Genomic DNA, 23,989 nt, shown 5'->3' on the forward strand with positions numbered 1-23,989 from the left:
ACAATACCTTTCTTTTAGTATAAATGATTCAAGGGCACTGCCATATCGTAATCTAATAAGCCTTGCCCGTCTGATATGCACGATATAAGGTGATCAGTATTGCCTTCTGCAAACTGGCCGCGGTCATTGGCTGATAGTCTATCATGCTAAAAAAAACTCTGTTGTGTACTAGCTCATGTATCATCCAATGATCAAGTGAAAGAGAGGATGCTTTTAAAATAACGTTTACGCGGCAGAAATTGGGACAGTACTGTGTAGTGCAGTTAAGTTGATTCGGACACACAATAGAACTATTATTCTAACACACATGAGAACCACATAACAGAGCTTAAAAACGATTTCAAGTTTTGGCTGATATGAAGAAAACAATCCAACTTAACAATGGGAAGGAAATGCCAATTATTGGACTTGGTACTTGGCAGGTTTGTTATATTCAGTATTTTTTACGAGAATTTCATGGAGATAGGTACTTCCTCTTTCATATCGTCTATTAAACAGAAGCTAACTTTCGCTTTAAATCAATGAGTTTTTAGAATACTAGTATATTAATTATAATAGCAACAATATCAAGACCAAGGTTGAACAATTCTTTGCAGTTACCGACCCATTATTTCTAGAGTTGGTAGGGAGGTAGGTTTTTTTAAAAAAAAAAAAAATAGTTTTCAAGTTTTTGTTACTTATCAAATCAAAGGATTTTACTTGAAATTTATATTCAGCTTGAAACATTTTAAAGTTGATATTTTGATACATCAGGACAGCCTATAGAACTTCCTAGCTAAACTATAAAACTTTGCAATTACTTTTCAAAGCCAAAACTTCCTGCGTGTGAGCTCTTTTTTTTTTTTTTTTTTAACATTTTCAAAATTATTTCTGAGATCTTATTCACTAACAATTCTTTATATATACTAACAAGTTGGCAGCCCTGACTAAGCTCCATTACAAGATTATCATTATGAATATATGTACAAGTTTTCTTAAGTAGCATTTCGCAGAATGCTTAGATAATGTGTCATAATACGAAGTAATAAGATAATGCTAGTAGTGAAACTCCTTACAATTTTAAGTTCAATTACAAATGTACTGAAAGACTTTAAAAACGCTTAAAATGTTATTTTTATTGTAAAAGTAAACGAAAATTAGGAAACCATTTTATTAAACAAATTTTATTTGAATGTGCATTTCGACAAATTATGTCTCTTCAGTGATGCTCATGTCGAAACGTTGGAAATCCTAAATATTTAAATTAAAAAAAAAACAAACTTTGAAGAGCTGAAAAAGGGGGTGACAAAGACTGGAGCCAAATACGTCGAAGGATCAGAGCTATGCATGAGGGAGATAATCCTTAATTTTGAAATAATTTCTAAATTTAACAAAGCACTTAAATATATCCGTATTTTCAAGCTAGTACCGAAGTACTTAGTTACTGGGCTGTAGAGACCCTCGGGGACTAACGGTCCACCAGCAGAGGCCTCGACCCAGGGGTCATAATGTAAATCTTGTACGGTACCAATTTTGATGCACTAGATGCTCATTTCGACAATGGAAACGTTGAATTTGATGAATTATGTGTTTAATGCAATTAATAAAAGAGCAAGGGCCACTTAGGGCCTTTTTTGGCCCTGTAAATTTCTGAAGAATTAAAACTGCATAGTTTTAGTCGATAAGGCAGTAAATATCACTTGAACACTTTGTGACTGAATTTTTACTAAAAACTAAATGCTAGTCAATGCATTATGACGTCATGAATTGCGTCATTATTCACCTATCACGTATATTTCTTCAAAAATGGCCAAAATATGATGCTGTTTGTCAGTATTTCGTATACAGCACAACCTTCGATCCAAAATGTGCAAATATAATTATTATGAAAGAATTGCTCATTAAGATTATAAAACATACTTTAATTTTTGGATCGAGGGGTGTGCTCACATTTTAATTCTTTGTTGAAGGTTCTAAAATTCACCTGTTTTCTGCAAATTTCAAGAACATTGCAAATTCACAAAACCTGTTTTCCGGTACCCGGACTCTTTAGAGGAAACTTTTATATACAAACTGTAAGCGCAAAGTCTCTATATTAATGTTGAGAAAGGGACATAGTGTGTTAGTGGATAAATTGCTTTATCTACAGGGCCATTTTATGCATAAAGTGAACCTAGCTCTTTGGCTACAGATATTGTACTTTTCACATCAGCATTTCCTCACTATTCATTGACTTGGTCAGTACCGGGTATGTCCACCTTTTGTACCAATACACGCACATGAAAAGGAATTCATGGAAGTGCAGAAAGCACGAACACGTCTCTTTGAAATGTTGTTCCACTCTTTCTGATCATGAAGATCTTGGACCAGCTTCTGTACATCTCTGCATTGCCCTTGACGTTGTCGTAGACGTCTTCAGAATTCATCCCAAATATGTTCCATCGGGTTTAGTGTGTGCAGTAAATGGCATAAGGTTTATCTGGTTGGTATTTAAGAAGTCAAAAGTAATATGCACAGTTTGAGACCCCCTTGCATAATCCTCTGAAACGTTAGAGAATTGCGTAGAATTTGATGAAACGGAATCAGTTCATGCTGCAAAACTTCATCAGTATAAAATCTAGCTGTAAGTGTGCTCCTCATTATGACGAGGGAAGATTTACGTCATGGTTAATTCCACCCCAAACCATTACACAACCACCCCTAAATTAGTCAATCTGCATTATGCACGTTTCACTATACAATGTACTAGTCATTCTGTCTTCTGAAATGTGTCGTCTTTCATCAGCACTGGACTATATGAAGTGTGATTCATCACTGAACATAACATTTCGACAGTTACGTCTTGTTTGAACTATATCTCTTGCGCATTGCAGCCGGTTTGATCGGTGACGTTGAGGAAGATAAGTTCTTTGCATAAACATCGACAAACAATTCCCTGTTCTTTAATGTGACGTCTTATCGTGGTTGGATTGATTGATTATTATTGATTTACGCCGAGTCGGCAATATTTCAGCCATATTTCGGCGGTTATCCTTGTTGGATGCACTGGTCTTCCATAACGCCTATGCACTTTTGACGTCGAAACAGCTGTGCAAGTCTGTTACGTAGCTGACGTTGCCTGATAAAAGTGTCCCAACGTCTCGTTGTTACACATTGTTACACTGGATGTTGCACGGAACCTTCGTACTAACCTCGTAATTGTAGACAAGAGGACGTTGAAGCGATGCGCAACAGCTTCCTGTCTGTATCAAGGAGAATAAGAGTGGCATTCCTCTGGTGTTTCGAGAGCCGTGGCAACACAGAAACACCTTCAATCTGATTTTACTTGCAGAAGAGTTTTGTACTTTTTACGGGCTACTGCCTAAGTCTTTTTACTTTATATTTCTAACCTTTAACAGGTCGGTTACACTACCTTTTATGAAGGACACTTTTCAACATGTGACGATGTTTTCGTCAAACCCATTCTCACATCAATTGAATGAGTCGCAAAGCATGACGGTCTACTACGTGTTTACGATTCAATAGCGACATGTGGCTTTCGTCGGTTTACTGCATGATATTTACTTGGTCACCGGAAAAACCGTACAGCTTCTTTTTTACTTTATAAAGCTGAATTTGAAAGATTATATTCCAAAGACACTGTTCCATGCTAACATTTGATATTTGAGTTGTTTTAGATGAATAATAGTTGCTTCAAATACCGTACAAACGCTTTGACTTTTGCGTGTACATAAAACATTTTGATGATATCGAGGAGTTAAATAATAATTGCGCACCTTGTACTGCTGTCTAAAACTATGTTCATGTATATCACGTGAAAAAACACACTCAGTGCTTTATCGACACAATAGCACCTACGTCTCTTTAAACAATGGTTTACGCCGATGTATTACAACTTAAGTTGATATACACCATTTTCAATACTTTTTTCTTGAATGTCAAAAAAGAATTGAAAATGAGTTTCCAAGGAACAATTCAAGTTGCCCTTTATTTTCAACACAACTGAGTTCGTATTGATACTTGTAGTAGCCCATAATGCACTGCTACTCATTCAACTGTCGCTAAAGTAAACAGATAGTTAATTTACATGCAAATTTATGCTGACTTCAGAAAATCTAGTGGTCTCGACCTGTTTAAATTCCACGAGACACACAAAATGTAAATCGAGCGCGGGCTAGCAGTGAGGTGTCACGGTTGAACAATTTTGATTATCGAGGTCAGAATGATACAGGTATACGGAAAGTCTTCAAATATAATTCATTGATAGCAAGATTCCAATAAAAAATAACAAATTATATGGGAAATCAAAATTTCATATGGGCGTTTTTTTTTGTCCTCAAGTATACTATATAAATATTAGGAAATTTCTCCCCCCAAAGTTTTAACACAATACCTAATAAGCCAATATATATATGTTTAATTTCTAGTAGGAAGTAAATCTATTACCATCTCAGAATCTCTAAAGGACAAGATAAGCTAAGACCCCTTTTTGGTCCCCGGTTCGGGGTGTCTTTTAGAGTGATGCATCAATTTATCAGTTAAAAACCTGTTGTCACCCCTGCCACAAAATGAATATTGGTTTCTAAGTTATGGGATACACAGAGGTCACAGGAAAGGTTGAAAAATATGTCAATTTCCAAATTTTTTGCAGCACATTTTGGTTCAGTAAACATAGAGCACAAGCTTGCCTATCTATCAAATTTATATATTTCATACACTATTATCAGATGCATCTTATGTATTAAAATCTCAGATGGGCAAGCTTGTGCTTTATGTTTCCCGAAGTAAAAAGTATCTTTAATTTCACGAAATTCGATCAGAATTGAGGAAAATCGGGAAAATGTCCTCCTTTTGCACCCTCCTGTGGCCTCCCTGTAAGCCTTGAATCAAAATTAGTGCTGGTTTTAAAACAAGCATCATTTTAAGTTCTTAACTACAAACTATCACAATTTTAAATGTGTTCTGATTTTTACATCAAATAAGGGGCCAGATTCGCCCGTTACCATACCTTGTCCTTTACCTCCCACTTACATCCCGAGAGCCTGGTCCCATCAAAGTCATAAACATCTAGATTTTAATAACTTTAAGAATTTAATTTTTTTTAATTAAAAAAAGTTTGCATTTTCTATCACATGTAATATTTCAGATTACTTTAAAATACAGGATTTTAATTTAAGTATTATACCTTCAGATGTTTTACCAACACTTTCTAGTCGAATATAAATTTTATATTTATATATTTTCAAAGCCACAATAGACAAAAGTAAATTAAAAATGACAATTGCTTCATTTCTAACAGAAGAAAACCTCAAAATTATGTGTTTCCATTTTACATCAAACCTATATAATTACCCATTATCTTTTTTAATGTTGTACAAAAATTAGATGCTTTGAATTTTCAATTTCGCTATACGTTTTACATATGATTTTGTATTTGTTTGTATGCGTTAAGACACGTGAATACTTGTTTATAGAATAAAGACATCTTTGGTATTATCTTGTTATTTCCTATTTTATTTTTCCGTATATAGTATTAATCACATAATCGACATCTATGTTTATAGGAAGACAATAACTATTTCTTTAACTCTTAATGAACAGGCTGTTACAGTGGTCAGTTTCTTTCAATCTACGAACCCATGTGTCATACAGCATGCTGTATTTTTTTTTTTAAATTTCTTTTTCCATGTAATCAGTTTGAAAACCCTGTATACTTTCATTTTCATGAATCTTTACAGTCAAAATTTCCACATCAAAAAGATGTAAGATAGCTATTATTGGATAGCCTTGTCTGATTCCTCTTTTCATTTTACATGTTTTCGAGATCCATCCATTATTCTTTAGTCTAAATATTGGACTCTAATACAAGGTTTTTATCCACTTTAAGAAATTTTGACCAGAAATAAATTTTTCTAGTGTTTAAAATAGGAAATTCCATTTCACTAAGTCAAAGGCTTTTTCAAAATCTTAAAATAATAAAATTTCTTTTTTGTTATAGCTTTCACAATAGTGATGGGAAATCGGAATTTTTTTCATAATCGATTATCGGAATAATCGGATGAACTATAATCGATTAATAATCGATTGATTTCAATATAAAATTTGTTCATTTTTGAATGAAAAATAAATTGGTTAAAAATTCTGGTGTGATTTCTAGAATACATTTTGATATATTTTGTGTCATTGGATTAATTTATTAGATTATTATTTAGGATTTAGTTAAATTCAAAGAAGTATGAATCAAGAAATCATAGAAATAATTTGCTTTTTAGTAATATTTTGAATAATCGATTATCAAAATTATAGTCGATTATCTATAATCGAGGGCCATTTCGATTAGATAATCGATTTAATCGATTAATCGGTACATCACTATTTCACAATAATAAAAATTATCTCGTATAAAGCAGGCATTAATCCCTATAATCAGCCTTTTATATACACTGATTGTTCATATCCTACTTGCTTGTAAATAATCTTCCTATAATCTTTGTGCAAATATGAAGGCTATGATTTTATTGTCTGTGTTAGTACTGTGTTAGTTCTTTTGAAAAATGATTTATATTCATAGCTGTTTCCTTAAATTCAGGTATTGATGGGAAAGCATCACACACGTCTCTTTCCTTATTAGAGAGTTTGTTACATTGCAACCATCTAAATATAGATCAATATCATCGCTCGGCACTAAATTTTGAAGGTTTCGTTTCAAAGTCTGACTATTCAACATTAACATTTGTCTAAAATGTATTTAATTAATATCAATGTTCTTCTCCAGTTTAAAACACTTATATTGTTCAGATCAAAAGTTATTGTTTACTATCACGTATTTCGTGGACTTCCCCTGAATCTTCTTTGAAATGCCTCTAATGCGGCATGGTTAAGATATTATCAGTGTGTTACTTGTACCAGTCCAAATGCTACATAAACTTTCTTAGATCCATTACACAATGTGTTTCTGATTTTTGTCAATGTCAGTATGCGCGCAGTTTAGCTGCTGCCTCCAATTTGTTTTGTTTTGTTTTAAATAAATTCTACTTTACGGACAGTTTACACATTTAATCCCCATCACTATATTACATATTATTTCCATCATGCCTTCAAGAACTTTCTTCTTTAAAAATATTATGCACAGTTTTTATATAATGTTCAAAGGAATACTATAACGTGAACAAACAAGAGTCCTATGGGCCACAACGCTTAAGGACATACGCAACGTACCTTACCTACTGATAATTTTTCAAGATATTCTTAATTTAAGATTATACTGTCATCAGATGTTCGTAGACAAAAAAAATCAGCCTGCATTACCAGAGGTTTTGAAAAGATATCAAATGATGAAAATTCTTGTATAATTCAAAGAAAAATATACAAAAATTACTAAACATATATTCTATATGTTTTGTTTATCCAAACTTGTTTCAGAAGAAGTGTACAACAGCATATATAGACATTAAAATGTAGCAAACAGTTCCTTTAAGTATTGGAACTCTTCAACTCCAGGGAAAAAGACAATAGTTCAATTTACGTTGCGTATGTCCTTAACTGAGGCATTTTGGCCCTGCTGTTTTGCATTAGATTTTTTCCCAATATACATGTATTCCTAGAAAAATTTTGATCATCTTTTGTGGCACCACCCTATACACAGGGGCTGTAATTTGAAATAAATGAAAGTACATTACCAGATGATGCTTCTACATTAATATGATTCATCATGGCTTTGCTGTTTTTGAGAAGGGGAGTTTTAACGATTTTCCCAATATAATCTCTATTGTGACCCTACCTGAGCTTTCAGCTCAGGTGAGATAAAAATGAAAATCTTAAGTTTTCAAGCTATTTTTAATGATGATTTTTTTTTGTTTGAAAGCCAATTTTTCGTAGATTAACAATATCTGTCAAATTTAGAATTTCCAAATTGAAAGCCAAACATAGTACCTTCAACTAGACCCAAATATCCAGAAAATCTGATTAAAGGTTTTTGTTTAATGTAAAAGAGTAACGTTCTCCGTAATCTTATAGTGTACACAATATTCAGACCAAACACAAAACAATAAACATATATTTCCTAATCTATTTCATTCAGAGTCCAAAAGATGATGTAAAGGCAGCCTTGTGGGCTGCATTGGATGCTGGGTACAGACATATTGACACGGCCTACAATTACATGAATGAGGATGCAATTGGAGAGGCTCTACAAGAATATATCAAAAGTGGAAAAGTGAAAAGAGAGGAATTGTTTATTGTTACTAAGGCAACTATAACTTAATCATATTCTAGTACTGTAAACGTGGATATTAATGTGCGGAATTTACACGAATTAGTAGTAAAAAATATACGCTTAGAGTAAATTTCTGCGAGTTCGAAGTTAGTGTAATAATAATACTGAACAGAAATATATATAAGTATTGGTACGCTGGAGATTATTTACAGGAAAATTTTTCAATCGAGTATTCATGAAAATTTTTCCCAGGGTAAATTACCACGTATACAGTATTTGGTAGATGGAGTTAGAGAGCAAGGATATAAGGTTTATTTGCTTGACCATTCTTAAATTTGGGAATTCAATCGAGATTTGTTCTGTCCTGGTGACTTTTAACAGATTTGTTACTTTAATTAAGAATTGCATATTCATGTCTCTCAATTGTATAAATCGATCTCCGAATAACATTATCTCAAGAATCAATATTTAAAGAAAATGCTATGTTGAAAGATACAAGAATATTCAATGCAATGCACTTTAGAAAAATAAAAAGGAATATTTGTTACATTTGTTTCATGTTGCCGCTACAAAAACAAAGGTCTTGTTTTTATTCAGCTTCCGATGATTCACATGGACCCAAAGTTGGTGAAGAGATCCCTTAAGTTGAGTCTGAAGAATCTACAGTTATCATATGTAGATCTGTACCTCATTCACTTCCCTATACCTCTAGAAGTAAGGAATCTGTATTTATCTTGTAAATTGAACATACATTTTTGATTTACTTGTTATTTATAATTTATTTGAAACTTACATAGAAATAATAAAAAAAAAAGAATCACTATATGAAAACCACCAGAAAAAGGGGTCTATAAACTTGAATAAAATTCGATTTTTAAAGAGGTTCCCTCCTGAGCTTTTGAGCAGATTTTTGTCTTGACCTATATTTAAAAAATTCTGCATAATGTTTTAGTTCTTACAATAAATTTGGATTCTACAATGCCAATGAAACTCTATTCAGTTAAAACCCCATGATTAAATTCCGTACCAAAAGCATTAAGTGAGAAACTATATTTTTTGGCGGAAGGTTTTTTTTAAAGAAGAAAATGATCATTTTTCTCATTTGAAGTATTTAAAGTATTGTTAAGTTTGGATTCCTAATTTTCCATGCAGCTTGCACACAGAGTTATTTTGTGCCGTGAACTGTTTTATGCTGGTTCTTAATTATATGTTAAATAAACTATCATGAATTCTATCATCATATTTGACAAATATAGCAAAGATATTGTGAAAATGCAGAAAAAAAATAGCCCCAATTTAAGCTTAAAATTAACACCATTTTTAGTAATATCTAAAAATTAACATCACAGACCCCCACTTTTAATTTCCTTTTCTGAATATATTAGATACTTTTAACCATTCTTCTTAAATTCAGTAAAATGTCATTACTTTCAAACGATTTTTTGCTTCTTAAATATTTTAATGCCAGAAAATGACATTTTTTGAGTGCAGAAAGGTCAAATAATTGACCTTGCGAAGTAATTTGAAACTTTTTTGTTGTCACAAATTTTAATGTGTCTATTCAACATGAAATAAGATTCCCATAGTTTATTTGAATAAAAAAATATTGGTGGAAAAACTTTAAAAAATAATTTATGTGTTAGATGTAATTACAGTACAAAAAGCTCATACTAAATGCTCCATAGCGACAAAAGAAGCGCATTGACCGCCCAGTTTTTGATTTGATGTTTAATTAAGCTATGTGTGTAGATTCTAAAAATATACTTGATAAAAAATTCTCATTACTTTTGAAAGCAGGATCCAACCTCCTTAAATCAATTTTGAAATAAAACCAGTTTAAAGCGGTTATATCTCTTTGGATATTTTTTTTTAAAAATTAAAATCAAATTTGGTCTTGATTGTCAAAAGAGGACAAACCAATAATATTGGAAGACAGAGAGTTTATTTACGGTTAAATAAAAAAAAAAAGGCCAGACTCGGCAGATGTTTGCAGTGTCCAAACGATCTTTTTATACTATGGGGAATAAATCATAACTCTTAATATAAGTAAATTACATATAAGGACTTTAATGTACGTATTGAATGTTCGTTTATTTTCAGTACAATGGTGACGACACCAAAATAATACCCTTAAACGAGGCCGGAATCTGGAAGGGAGCAGACAAGTGGGATCTGCTGGGAACGTGGAAGGTACAGTGAAAAAGGGTTATAGCGCCAGGGTCGGTCTTATCTATAATTTGTTTATAAAAGAGCCAAATATGTTTTGTTTGGTTCTGGGTAAACTATATGACTGCCCTCACGAGAAAAGGGCCCTTATCATACGACGTCACAATGCTCAGAAAACGACGTCAAAGTAGCGGTATTGTAAACACGGAAAATGTTAGACTATTCAAATTTACCAAAAATTTGTGAAATTTTGACCTTAAGGGCCCTTTTCTCGTGACGACAGTCATATGATTTCTTGATTTTCATTACTCTCTATTTCCTTGCGTCAAGAACGTATCGATCCGCCTGACGTTACATTTAAATTTTGTACAATTTGAAATCATTTTTTTAGGGCAATTATCTTTTTCCTACACTAAATGAATGAAAATTAAATTATAAGGAATGAAATTAATAGCTACCCAATTTATACAGTATAAAGTGGGTTGGAACAGTTTACGCTTTTTTATAAACCGCTACGCGGTTTATAAAGCGTAAACTGCCACAACCCACTTTATACCATATAAATTGGGTAGCTATTAAATTCATTCCTTAAATAATATAATGTACTCCATCAAGATACATGTGAATCATGGCTTGTCTTACATTTAATGTTCTGTTGAAATAAGTCTTTGTAGTGTTTGGTTTATAGGCAATGGAGGAACTTGTAGACCTGGGGTTGACTAAATCTATCGGAGTTTCTAACTTTAGTATCTCACAAGTTGAAAGAATCTGCAGGATGGCCAAGCACAAACCTGTTACAAACCAAGTGAGAAAGACTTTTCTTTTCAGCTATTTCCTATAAAAACACCTTTAATGATGGTTAACTAAGCAAAAATTGAAGTTATAACGATGGCTTGGCCTACAATTAAAAACAATACACTTATCACCGCGAAATATCACAGCTGTGTATTTCAATTTTGAATTTTTTTTTGTTTTCAGGTGGAATGTCACATATATCTCCCACAGACAGATTTGTTCGAGGCTAGTAAGAAGCACGGAGTAACAATTACAGCGTATGGTCCATTCGGGTCGCCAGGAAGGCCTGCGTCTATGTTAGTATCCCAGATAAGTGAGCAATGAATTCTTTAGAAATGTTTTCTGAATTATGGATCAAATACGTTTAAAGTATTCTATTAAGAATAACTAAATGAACTTAATACATTTTCCAAGTAGCAGTAAAGCCAGAAAATATCGTGTAATTTAAACTGGCGGATTTACAGGCACACCCAGAGCTTGGCAAATCCCTTCCCCATATAAGGCTTAACAATTACTACTCTCTCTCTCTCTCTCTCTCTCTGTAATTAAGTAAGAATTGACCTTTGTTTAGTAGCAAGGACAGGTCAAGATCATCATGTTTATCTACGACATTAAGGATTAAAAATTACTGTTACTTATCATGTTATGCCCACTATTAATTGTTCATTTTTATGTTCCATTGATTGCCTAATTACCTTGCCGAGTTGACGAAGCTTGTTTTTTGACCAGACAGGCAGAACCAGTAACACAGTGTTGAATTGAAAAAAAATGTCATTTAATCAAAAATGACGAATATAAAACAGTTTTTTTTTGCATAAGAAGACAATACCACATACAGTGTATTAGATAACACTGTTTGTTAACGCGAATTTCTTCTTATTTAAAAAAAAGAAGGAATATTCATTATTCTTCTATGATTCTTAAATTTAAATTTTTCTTATTTTCACATTTGGAGGAGACTTGAGATACCTACACAAGATGAAAAAAAAATGTTTACCTAATATAAGAGAGAAAAATAGTTTTAAGTGAATTTTTCAGTCAAAATTGTTTATAGATTGAAGGTTTACAAAAGCTAGCAAGATTGTAGTTTTATAGAAAATATTACTGATTTAATATTTATGCATTCTATAACTCAAGTCTCTAAATATAAATTTCATTCATTATTTAAAACTGTGAACTAAGTTCATTAATCTGTAGTAAATTTGAAAAACGAAAATAGTGACATTTTCCTACGTTACTGTTACGCAGAAAATATTAATAGTTCCTGTTAGATTTTAAACTTTATGTTCCATATCTTTGTCAAGTTGTAGAGCTGTAGGAAGGAAAGCAAAATAAGATTTTATAAATTGTTGACATCTCAATATAAAGGGAATTTATGCTCATATATTTCAATATTTTAATTAGCATAAACCTGAATAGATCCCTCCTTAAAGGAATATCGTAATTGTTGATTGTTTTTTAACCTTTCGCATTGAGTTTTTGTTACAAAGGAATATTATTCTTCCTTTCGATCTTCATATATATGCAGAACATTACAAAAACCCAAATTATTAAAACATCTTTTTTAATAATGAAGGTTTATAATTTTTTGTGCATCCTGCATATATTGCAAAGTCAATTGTATTGATTTTGAAATCTTTTAAAGAGAAAATGTCCTTAAAAAGAAAAAAAATCTTAATTCGAAAATTTGAATGCATCATTTAGGCCTTCATAGAGACCTAGAAAACTAAATTACTTGTTTCATTTATAGTAAACAAGCAGACGAACCTGTTGTCTTAGAAGATCCTGTCATCCTGAAATTAGCCAAAAAATATGGGAAAACTCCAGCGCAGGTACGTTTCCAAAAACAAGCGGAAAAAAGAAAATTATACAGAAAACAGTAATTTAAACAACATCAAAGATTGTAAAGTTATAGCTATAGGTGCAATAAAATTTAAAACATAGTACACTTAGAATATTTTTGACAATTTTATGATTTATTTTCAAAGCAGTTAGACATTTTTTCAGTGGATATTGAACAAGAGTAATACATTTGCAAAAGTTGGCTTTGATAAAGACATATTTTAGTTTACTTAGGAATGCTTACTTTCATGTATTAGTTTGGCTAAATACGACAATATTGTTCTCGCCTAGAGATTTTAAGAAGATTTTTTCGAGTACATTTCTGAATATTACTTCGAAGCTCTTTTGAAGATCCATTTTTGTCTAAAAAGCAGATTTTTTATTCTAATAAATTTGAACATATATTAGATTTATATCGATAAAATATATTGATAAACCCATGTTTAGAAAGATTTTTTTAAAGTTACTGTATATCATTTGGTGAGTTAGCAATATTCCTGTTCCCCGAGGCCAGGATTATATTCTTCGCCTTAGGAAATAGTCCTGGGCTTGGGAAAATTGATTTTTTATGACTTCCTCAATTATATACTTTTCAACTGTTTTATTATACCGATACAAATTTGGTAAATTTACTAAAACAAGGCAAAATGGCGATAAGTCCATTCATAGCGATCTCTAACTTCTAACGATCTAATTTTATATAGGGAAAAATCAGTAGAGGTATTATTAGTTACATAGTTTTTTAGTGACAGGGTACGGGATGATACCTGGTTAGTAAATTTCATACCTGGCGAGGCGAAGCCGAGCCAGGTATGAAATTTACTAACCAGGTATCATCCCGTACCCTGTCACTAAAAAACTATGTAACGAATTTACCCCACCGATGAAATGTTAGTGGTCTGTGGTTTGTAAAATTTTTTTTTCACTATATATATGTTTCATCACTCATACAATGCCTATTATGACGTCACGTTGTGTGACGTAATGTTGTTTTGCGAGTGTTTCGTGCTGTAATAACGTACTGAGTTTTGAAGACTTTCAGTAAAGGGAGAAAAAGGTTCCATCTTCGTTACTTACATTAGTTAACTGTAACATTGTCAACAGACACTCGGCAAATCGCGTGAACTCTAGTTGTTCGAACGTTACAATAGAACGATAACTCCACATCGACCATGTATTGATTTTCAAGCGACTAGGTATAAGTAATACACCCCCTTCACGTGACAGACTTCAACCAATCGTAAGCCAGGATTTCATCGAAAAATCAACAGAGGTGGGGTAAAATAATATTTCTTATTTTTTCCAATGTTATATTTTACATTGCAAGTTGACCAAGATTTATAAAATGCAGAGGTAAACATCTGCTAAAAATTAAAGTCTTAAGAAGACACTAAAAATGAAGTCATTTATATATCTAAAATATTTTAAAAAGCTCATCACATTTTTAAAACGTTGTCAATGAAAAAACGCAGATGATTTACTGCTTTAATAACTTTAAAAAATTGTTGTATGTGTTTCCTACAGGTTATTCTTCGAAATCTCATACAAAGAGGTATGGCTGTAGTTCCAAAGAGTGCGTCTCCAGAAAGAATACGTAGCAATTTCCAGGTAAACAATACACATTTATTTGAAATATTACAAAAATTTCAGGTTCAGAAAGTTTCTTTAAGATTCAAGACCAAATATTGTTTTTTAAAGAACGTTATTGAGAGGTGAACAAGATAACCAATCATATGATTTGTAAATGAGACAAAAGAAAGGCATTTATATATAGGAATTATTACGTTATCATATCTTAGAACTGTAATTTTTATCTTTTTTTTTTGAAAAATATAAACAAAAAGGCATGATGAGATGCCTCAATTCTTATATATGCTTTCAAAAGCATGAGACAAAAAGCTCCTCATCATGACAATTGTTTTAAGGGGCATTTTAAGTAAGGATCGCGTGTTCATAATAAGTACATTCTATTAAAATAAAAAAGGGTATATTTTCATCCCAGGTTTTTGATTTTGCTCTATCGGAAGAGGACATGGAAGAAATTGATAAGATAAAAACTAGACGCCGCTACTTCGATAATATGGGTGCTATGTAAGTGCATATTTCTTGCTCCTTGTCCTTTTCCACACAATTGTCTGATTTTTGTCAACAGCTTAGCATTTTACAAGTGATTCTGTCTAAAGAGTAATGAACCTTATTTTCTGCGCCTGTGTACATTATTGTATTTCAATTTCAAAGAGATAATGAATCAATCAACAATAATGATAAAAGATACCACAGTGATTGCATCTATAACTAATAGTAAAATGTTTTTGAGACCCATTTTAAATTCGTTGAAACATACATTCATAAATGATGAAAGAATTGCGACAACTTGATCTTTTACTTACAATTGCCTTTATTGATTTATTGGTATTGGCTGAAATAAAAGAAAAAAAAGTTTTATATTATAATTAAAGACAGTTAATTAGCACACCTATTAGATATTTTCCACATTAGCAATAAATGAACCTACGAAAGTTAATATCTACTACAATATGAAACATATCATCTTTATGTTATGGCAAAACACTTTCGATTACATGTGTATGTTTTTAAAATGAATCGGATATGTTTCCACTGGAATAAATTTTTACTTTTTTGTTACAATTCTTTATCATATTTAAATCTTGTGTTTTTTTATTACAGTTTTTCATCATATTTAAATCTTGTTTATTTTTTTTTTTTAGGTTTAAGGGTCACCCAGAATGTCCATGGTGAAGTTGAAAAAAAAAATTAAAAAGTTGTAGAATGTCATTGAGAAATATCTCTGTCTAACATTCTTCAAGGTCCTTTTTAGACACATTGTAAGATAAAGAAAATTGATGTAATATTTTCATCCGCTAAATAAATTAAGGAGGTAGATTAAGGTTTTATTGAACAAATAGAAAATTCATGCAATAAAAGACAACTGCATGTCAGGTCTATTGCTAAATGGCGTCTAGTTATTCTTTTCAATTCTTAAAATCTACACTTGAGTTAAACACCAAATAAAGGATAGTACAGTACAGAAAATACGTCGAGGACACAATTTTGTTCTTCGAAAAATCATAAAAAAGGATACCACTTTGAGTACAGGAATATGTTACATGTATATAATATTATATTGCTTTGTACATTTATACAAGATCCATTTTTCTTCAGAACTAAAAATACCTCTGTACATCCATATTTATCATTTATAATAAGATATTATCTTTCTTGTGTTGTATGTAAATTTATGAAGTAAGGCAATATAAAAATATGTACAATAAAACGAGATAAAAAGTAAAGTGTTGAAAGTGATAGAAACCAAGGAAAATGGTGTGATTTTTTTCAGAAGTTGAGAATCCAGCCATATACCTGACTATGATCGATTGCAAAGCAAGTCTAAGACCAACTTTATATATTAAAATTTTCAACTGAAATTAAACTGCATGGAGTTTAAACAACAAACCTTTCAAACATAGTGCACAATTGCATCACTATTTTTTAAATCATTCTTTCACGGAGACATTCTCGGACTGTACATGAGACTGTTTCAGATGTAATTTGATTATGTGTAAAATGTCTCTAGACTATTTTATTCCTTATAATGCTATTTACATGTGAGTTCAAGGCATGGGCGTTCCTATGGAAATGAGGGGATTAAAACGGAAATCACCATGATACTTACCATGTAAGTAATTTTAGTAGTTAAATCATACCTGTATTTCATACTTAATATTAACAGTATATGTCGAGCTTTTTTGTATCAAGAAACAACAAATACTGTATAATGTACTATTTCTATGTTCTTTTTTTTAAATTTACTTTTTATTTTTTTTAAAATATATATACCAATAATATATTCCAGCGCAAATACACTAGCTTAAAAGTATGTGTTCCTGTTGCTGTTAATCATACCTGTGTAACCGAGCGCCTCTTGGAGGACCAGTATTGACGAAAGTTTAAAAGTTTTTTAAAATAGATTGTAGATTCATCAATCATAGTACATGTATATATTTACCGGCATATATGAATGAATTGTCCGCATTTCTGAATAATTGGCCCATATACACACCCTTGTGTGTCCCTAACCGTTCCGGGACACGGTGTACAGGTACACTTTGATATTTCAATTATATTGTCAATTAACAATGGTTATTTCCATACTTATGTCGATACGATATATCCCGGTGAGCCTGAGATAAAAGATACCACAGAGTTTGACACATCTGTTTCATTTTTGGATATTTTACTTGAAAAAGACGTTAATGGTAATCTAACAACCAAGCTTTATGATAAACATGATGACTTTAACTTTTCAATCGTCAGCTTCCCTTACTTATGCAGCAATATACTTTCATCATCGGGATACGGGGTTTATATCTCTCAGTTGATTCGATACGCAAGAGCATGCTCTACGTATGTACAATTTCTATAACGAGGTAAATTATTGACAAACAAGTTGATGAAACAAGAATATCAGCAGTCTCTTTTAAAGTCATAATTTCCTAAGTTTTATGGTCGATACGATGACCTTGTCAGCAAATACAATTTATCAATGAGTCAAATGCTGACTGACGTTTTTCATACAAATTGTTAGGCCATTATTTACACACTGAATTGTCGACGGATTTTCCCGTCATTTCCCGATCATGACAAGGAGCACACGGCGGGTGTGACCGGTCGGCAGGGGATGCTCACTCCTCCATGGCACCTTATCCCACCTCTGATGTTTTAGAGGTGCGTGTTTGCTCTGCTCCTATTTTGTAATGTTTAATGGACTTTTGAGATTGAATACTGTTCGTTATCTCCATATTCTTCATTCAGTCTCAAAATTGTCAAAAATGTGGTGAAATGGTAAACAGTTCTATTCATCTGGGACACTTACCGTTAGTCCGTAACAATGTTATGGATACTATATTTAAGGTATTCATTGATCTTAATAAAGAAGTAGTAATTGACCAGAAAAATGTGTCCTTTAAATTGAGGGTCAAAAGTCATGTTTAGAGATATTCTTAACCCTTCTTGTTTATTTGTTGCGGATTTTCAGTCTGAAACTGCCGAAGAAGTCTATTTATTTTTAAGGAGAAAGGTCAAAATGCATGTCAAATAAAATAAATCTTTAAGAATGTATTAGTGAAAGTAATAGTACCAATTGACTCTTTTAGTTTCAAAATTGCCACAAAAATGGTAAATGGCAGGAAAAGCGGACTTCCCCATTTAAGGGCTTGAAGGTCAAAGAATCTGTTAGTTGATTATTGTGAACAGGGTTTTTTGAGAACTGTTGAGCTTTGCGTCTCATCCTTGTAACATAGATGCTTGATGGTCAGAGGAAGAAGCATACTGAATCCATGGTCAAAAGGTCGAAGGTCAAGGTTACAGTCAGTAATAGTTTCAAGAGTTATCAGGTTATGGTCACAATTAAAAGAGTACAATGATTTGATATTCCCCAGTTTCATACAAGCCACAGAGTTGCATGGCGCTCATTCATGGTATCTATTGATTCTAGGACTTTAGAGTCAAAGGTCAAGGACTATGAATAGTATGTATAATGATGTGAACACTAAATTTAATCCAATTCAATTCATTGTGGGAGAAAATGCATTCCTACTGCTAGGGGATGCTCGGCTTTGCAGTTACCAGCTGTTTCTTAATTGTTGGTATAGACTGCATGAAATTTAATTAATAAAGTTATGTTTTCCTCTATATCTCATCCATACATGTACACTATGTGAAAATGGCATTCATTCACAAAACAGCAAGTAAGTTGATATAAAGGTAAAATGCTTCTGATAAAACGCTAAGCAGCATAAATCAATGCACTGATTATGCAGATCTAAGTCACTATATCTATATGTACAATAATTAGAAAGTATACCTTATTTGTATGGATAGAATGTTATTTTGAATGTTTTTATTCTGCCGATAAATACGACTGGTTCTGGAGAAACATCTATCATTTTACAAGTTTATAATCTTTAATTATAAAAAGTAACTTTCGTCTAGGTTAAAGAAAAACAATTGTTTGTGATAGCAGTTGTAGTCCCTTTTTGAAATAAATATCCAGAAATAGCGGATCTTCTTATTACTTGATGATGCAAAAATACAAAGTTATGCTAAAAATGTCAGGAGTGCAACGCCTTTTTCTGACAGTTTGAAAATTCAATATTTTTTGAAGGTATGTGAAATAAGTAATAATGGTCTATGTTGGAAATAAAGACTTTCCTGATAATATTCAATGTTTTGAGCTTTAAATATAGACTGTAACAATTTTTGTTTGATCAAGTTGTGGTCATGGCTGATGTTGAAAATAATGTTATACCATGTCACGAGTGCAACAGAAAAATGTAATGTTGCCAAAAATAAATAAATACATGTAAATAAATAAATAAATAAATAAATAAACAAATAAATAAATAATAATAATAATAATAAAAACCATCGATTTTAAAAATCTGAAAGACAATTAAGTCAAAAAAGAATTTTCAAAGTGTAAAACAATGACTGATACTTAAAAATGTTATATAAATCACAAGTAGCATTAATGAGAGTCAAGTTTCTGTGCATACCCAATAATGTCAGGAGTGCAGCATGAAAAACAGTATATGATTTTTATTTTGGAAAACAAAGACACAAAGAACATTTTTACGAAAAAGATTTATCAATTAGAGGGTCTGTCTGTGTTTCAGATCAATATTTCTATGGTCAGGAGTGCAACATTTTTTAAAAAGATTCAGGTTTTATGATGAAAAGACTTCTATTCATGCTAAAAAATATTCTTTAATTAATAATGATCTATTTGAATAATTAAGTACTAAATTAGCGACAGTTTTATTAGTAGAAACCTTCTCTTTTTCAATGTTATCAATTTAGGTATGTTTTTATCTTTTCTTTGATTTTTTTATGAATGTAAAAAATAAACACACTGAAAAATTTCCACCTCATTTTCACTGAAAAAAAAACAGAACAAGTTCTGATGTAATTTTCTATTCACAATTCTACTTCAAAGACTGCCATGTTTTTGGTCAGGAGTGCCTCAACTATGTTAGAATTATTGCTGATCAAATATGAATAAATATAAAGATAAAAATGATGAGTAGAATGTTTCTGGTTGACCTCAGTTGCTAACGGTGTTTGTCCTGTGAAGGAAAACATACTATAAAATACATCTTATCTACTAAATATATGTATTAGTTAGTTTTTTTTGACATAAATTGGGAATAACTCAAGATATAAAGCCAAGTTTAAATATTGTCCTGCATTTTAATTATGAAGTATTGGACTATAAATATTGCACAAATTCGTTACCATTTCATGTTGCCATCACTTTAGGAGTGATTTTGTGTTCTATGGTTTTAATTTTTAATTTTACTGCAGTCAGGAGTGCAACAAAACTGTTTTATAATTATCAACGAACTTCATCTATCTTTGCTAAAAAATAAACTAAATGTTTGATACTATTTGATGTTCAAAACATTATGTCTATCAACTAATTTCAGATATTTTACAGTCAATTCATAGAAGAGTTTTCGTTACTAAACACATATTTTAATGTTTGTTTTTATTGTTTAACGTCCCTCTCGAGAATTCTTCACTCATATGGAGACGCCACCACTTGCCGGTTGAGAGCTACAAATTTTGACCTACACTCGGCACTCAGCGCCATTGAGCAGTGAGGGATCTTTTTCGTGCTAGCGCCTACTGCGACACGGGACCTCGGTTTATACGGTCTCATCCAAAGGGTCGGTCTCCTTACGTCCCACAGTGGGATTCGAACCCGCGACGTAAGGATCAACTCCTTACTCCGCGACTCTAGAGCGAACGCTCTAACCACTGCGCCACGCGGGCGACCACATATTTTTAAATACAATGTATATATGTATGTATGTATGTATATATATATATATATATATATATATATATATATATATATATATATATATATATATATATATATATATATATATATATATATATATATATATATATATATATATATATATATATATATATTAACACATCGCAAATCATCATGTTTTGAAGTCTTGAAAATATGAAAAACTTAACGTAAATGATAAAAAATATCAAAACGACGAACTTATTTACAAAGTAAGAATGGGTTAATGTGTGTTACAATTTTTAAAACAATGTTAAATAAAATACATATCAGTTCAACACAACATTGTAAGATAGGTCACTTCAAAATCTAGTATATTTTGTAAGAAAACTTGTTAATCAAAATTCTTTTTTGGCTTAGATTTAAAGAATTGACTTATATGGACAAAAAAGAGATTTTGGGGATATTTTATTGTTTCATATTTCTTTCATATTAAAACTTTTCAATCCAGAATAAAAAATAATGTAAAATAACAATCAAAAAGCCAATTTTTTTCACATATGCAAGAGAAGAAACTCAATCAAGGTTTAGATCTAATAATGCGTACCCCTAATACCATTTGGAAGCATAAACATCTATAATTTCTTTTTATTATGTATTTTAGAAAGTCGTTTAGGATGTAGTGATACTTTCTTCTCTCAAATAAAGATTTGCCAATAAAAAGTCTGAAACTTTCTTATCCAATTGTCTATTCTATTGAAACTTCAGGAATTTTAACTAGAATGCCTGTACAATATGATAATATAAGTAAAAAATATGTTGTGGGTAGTTGAATTTAAAAAAAATCAATTTGGTCGTCATTATTTTTGAATTCACCCAGGTACACTTTAAGTGTCATTTATAGTTATCTTTCTTAGTGATGTTATTTAGTACGAGGGATGTTCCAAAAATAATGACACTTGGCTGTTTTCATCCACATTTATTAATCTTATATCCTTTTATTCGTCTCTGCCCTTCAAAGTTATCGCCCTTGGCCTGGATACACTTTTTTAAGACAATCAGTTCACTCATGGAAACATTTTTTATACTCCACAATAGGGACACCCATCATATACTGATAAATTGCAGACTCAAGGGCATTTCGTGATTTGTATCTTTTTTCCAGATATGTGGAATTTAAGTTTGGGGAAAAGAAAGAAGTCCCATGGGGCTAAATCTGGAGAAAACAGGGGTTGGGTGGGGTGGGGATGTGGTAGGACAGTAATCTTTCCCGCTTCCAAATACTCGGTCATAATGCGTGCTTTGTGTGCAGGCGCATTGTCGTGCAAAAGTCGGAGATACTTCATACCCGTTTTGGGGTGACGATTTTCGTAATATTTCGTCAGTTTTTTAATAACAACATTTTTATAGAAGCTACCTGTGACTGTTTTGCTCTTTGGAACAGGAGTTTGCATGACAGGGCCTTTATTGTCAACGAAAATATAGCATATAAACCCTTCTTCACGGTTCGTAATCTTTAAGCAATACTAGAATGTTTTGCATTATTTGATGCTCAGATTCTGTTAGAACTCGTACGTTTTGGCTCAATATAGTATACCCAGGTCTCATCACCAATAATTAAATTATCAAGTTTTTTTGGTATATTTTGGATACAATTTTAATAATTCCTTTGTATTTTCAACAGGGACTCTCTTGTGTTCATTCCTAAGCAAATGAGGTATCCACCTAGCGTTTATCTTTCTAAGCTTTATTTTTTTTTCATAATATCATAAACACGTGCTAACGACGTTTTTCATCCGAGCCAATTGCCTCATGGTATATCTTGCATCTTTCTGTAAAATTTCGTGGATTTTTACTATGTTATTTGTTGTAACTATACAGAGTGACTTTGGCGATCAGCATCTTTGAGGTGTTTGTAACCTGTTATAAATTAAGCAACCCACCTACAAACTGACCTATGAGACATTGGACCATTCCCATATATATTACAGACCTCACGATGAATATCTACGGGTTTTAATGCCAAGTAAGGATCTACCTTTTTATATATGCACTGATTTCAAGTGCATTGTTCTTTTTCCAGTCATTTTAAGTACAGTGTAAAGAATACGCTATAAAGCAATGTACAGTGTAGCTAAGTCAGTGAAATTGTGAACATGAAATTTTCTTCCGCTACGGTTCAGTGTTCAATCTAACGTGTCAACGTGGTTTAGGTAAGATATTTGCACGATTTTCACGCAAAGAAAGTGAAATAACGTTATTTTTGGAACATTTCTCGTATATTATGTAAAATATTAAAGGCAGCAATAATATGATTATTATCATGACCAATCAAACTTAACAATGGGAAAGAAATGCCAATCATAGGAACAGGTACTTTGTAGATGGTATTAATCAGCATGATTATTATTCGACTTACCCTAACAAAAATATACTACAGTAAGCTATTGTTAACTATAGCTTATTATAGTAAAGTATAGTAAAACTATGATACTTTGATTTACTATGAAACTTAACTCTGGAACTTTTTTGAGATTTCAAAGCTTAAAATCTCTTAAAGTTGATAACAGTGATGAAAAAGTTGGTAATAATACGTGAATATACAGTCAAGTTATAGTTCCATTTAATAAATAAATGTGCATGTATTGATTGTATAACATAAACTATAACAATCTGAAATCAATAGTAAAAATACTTTGATTTTCTACAATAAGAACTTTGATTTACCATAGTAAAAACTTTGATACTATAGTTAACTATAGTATTGTAACTATAGTATTGTTGTGTTATAGTGCTCAAGATGTTCATGGATTTACCATGTATTTCTTCTTTTATATTTCACATATAACTAACCAAATCTGAAACATGTTCGTAATAAAGTCAGGAAAATTTTGAGCATGATATATAATATATGGATTAACAGACAATTACAAATTTTCATAATAATGGCTGCTTAACATACAGTGTAATTTCGGTGTCGCAATTTTGAACTTTCTTCTTTAATTCGAACAAAATAAAGAAATAATAGATTTATAGCGAATATTTTAAGTGCAAATGTAACATAATCTGTCAAATTAAAACTATCTTTCAAAATTGAAAGCCAAACACTATTCATTTAACTAAAGCGAAATACCATAAAAATCTGAGTA

The 23,989-nt window shown here is 31.6% G+C and overlaps 1 protein-coding gene across 1 annotated transcript; it reads left to right on the top strand.

Moving 5' to 3' along the window:
• Positions 1-290: 290 nt before the first annotated feature.
• On the top strand, positions 291-15,819 carry LOC133195937 (aldo-keto reductase family 1 member C18-like). The gene is made up of 9 exons (XM_061331921.1): positions 291-422; positions 8,792-8,908; positions 10,295-10,384; positions 11,049-11,165; positions 11,339-11,451; positions 12,906-12,987; positions 14,522-14,605; positions 15,000-15,088; positions 15,727-15,819. The coding sequence occupies exons 1-9, from the start codon at positions 357-359 to the stop codon at positions 15,755-15,757; spliced, it is 789 nt and encodes a 262-aa protein (XP_061187905.1). The 5' UTR covers positions 291-356; the 3' UTR covers positions 15,758-15,819.
• Positions 15,820-23,989: the final 8,170 nt, after the last annotated feature.

The sequence above is a fragment of the Saccostrea echinata genome, unplaced genomic scaffold (assembly GCF_033153115.1).
Source record: "Saccostrea echinata isolate AGI-Se365-2 ecotype Australia unplaced genomic scaffold, CSIRO_AGI_Sech_v1 ptg000029l, whole genome shotgun sequence".
NCBI classification, from domain to species: domain Eukaryota; kingdom Metazoa; phylum Mollusca; class Bivalvia; order Ostreida; family Ostreidae; genus Saccostrea; species Saccostrea echinata.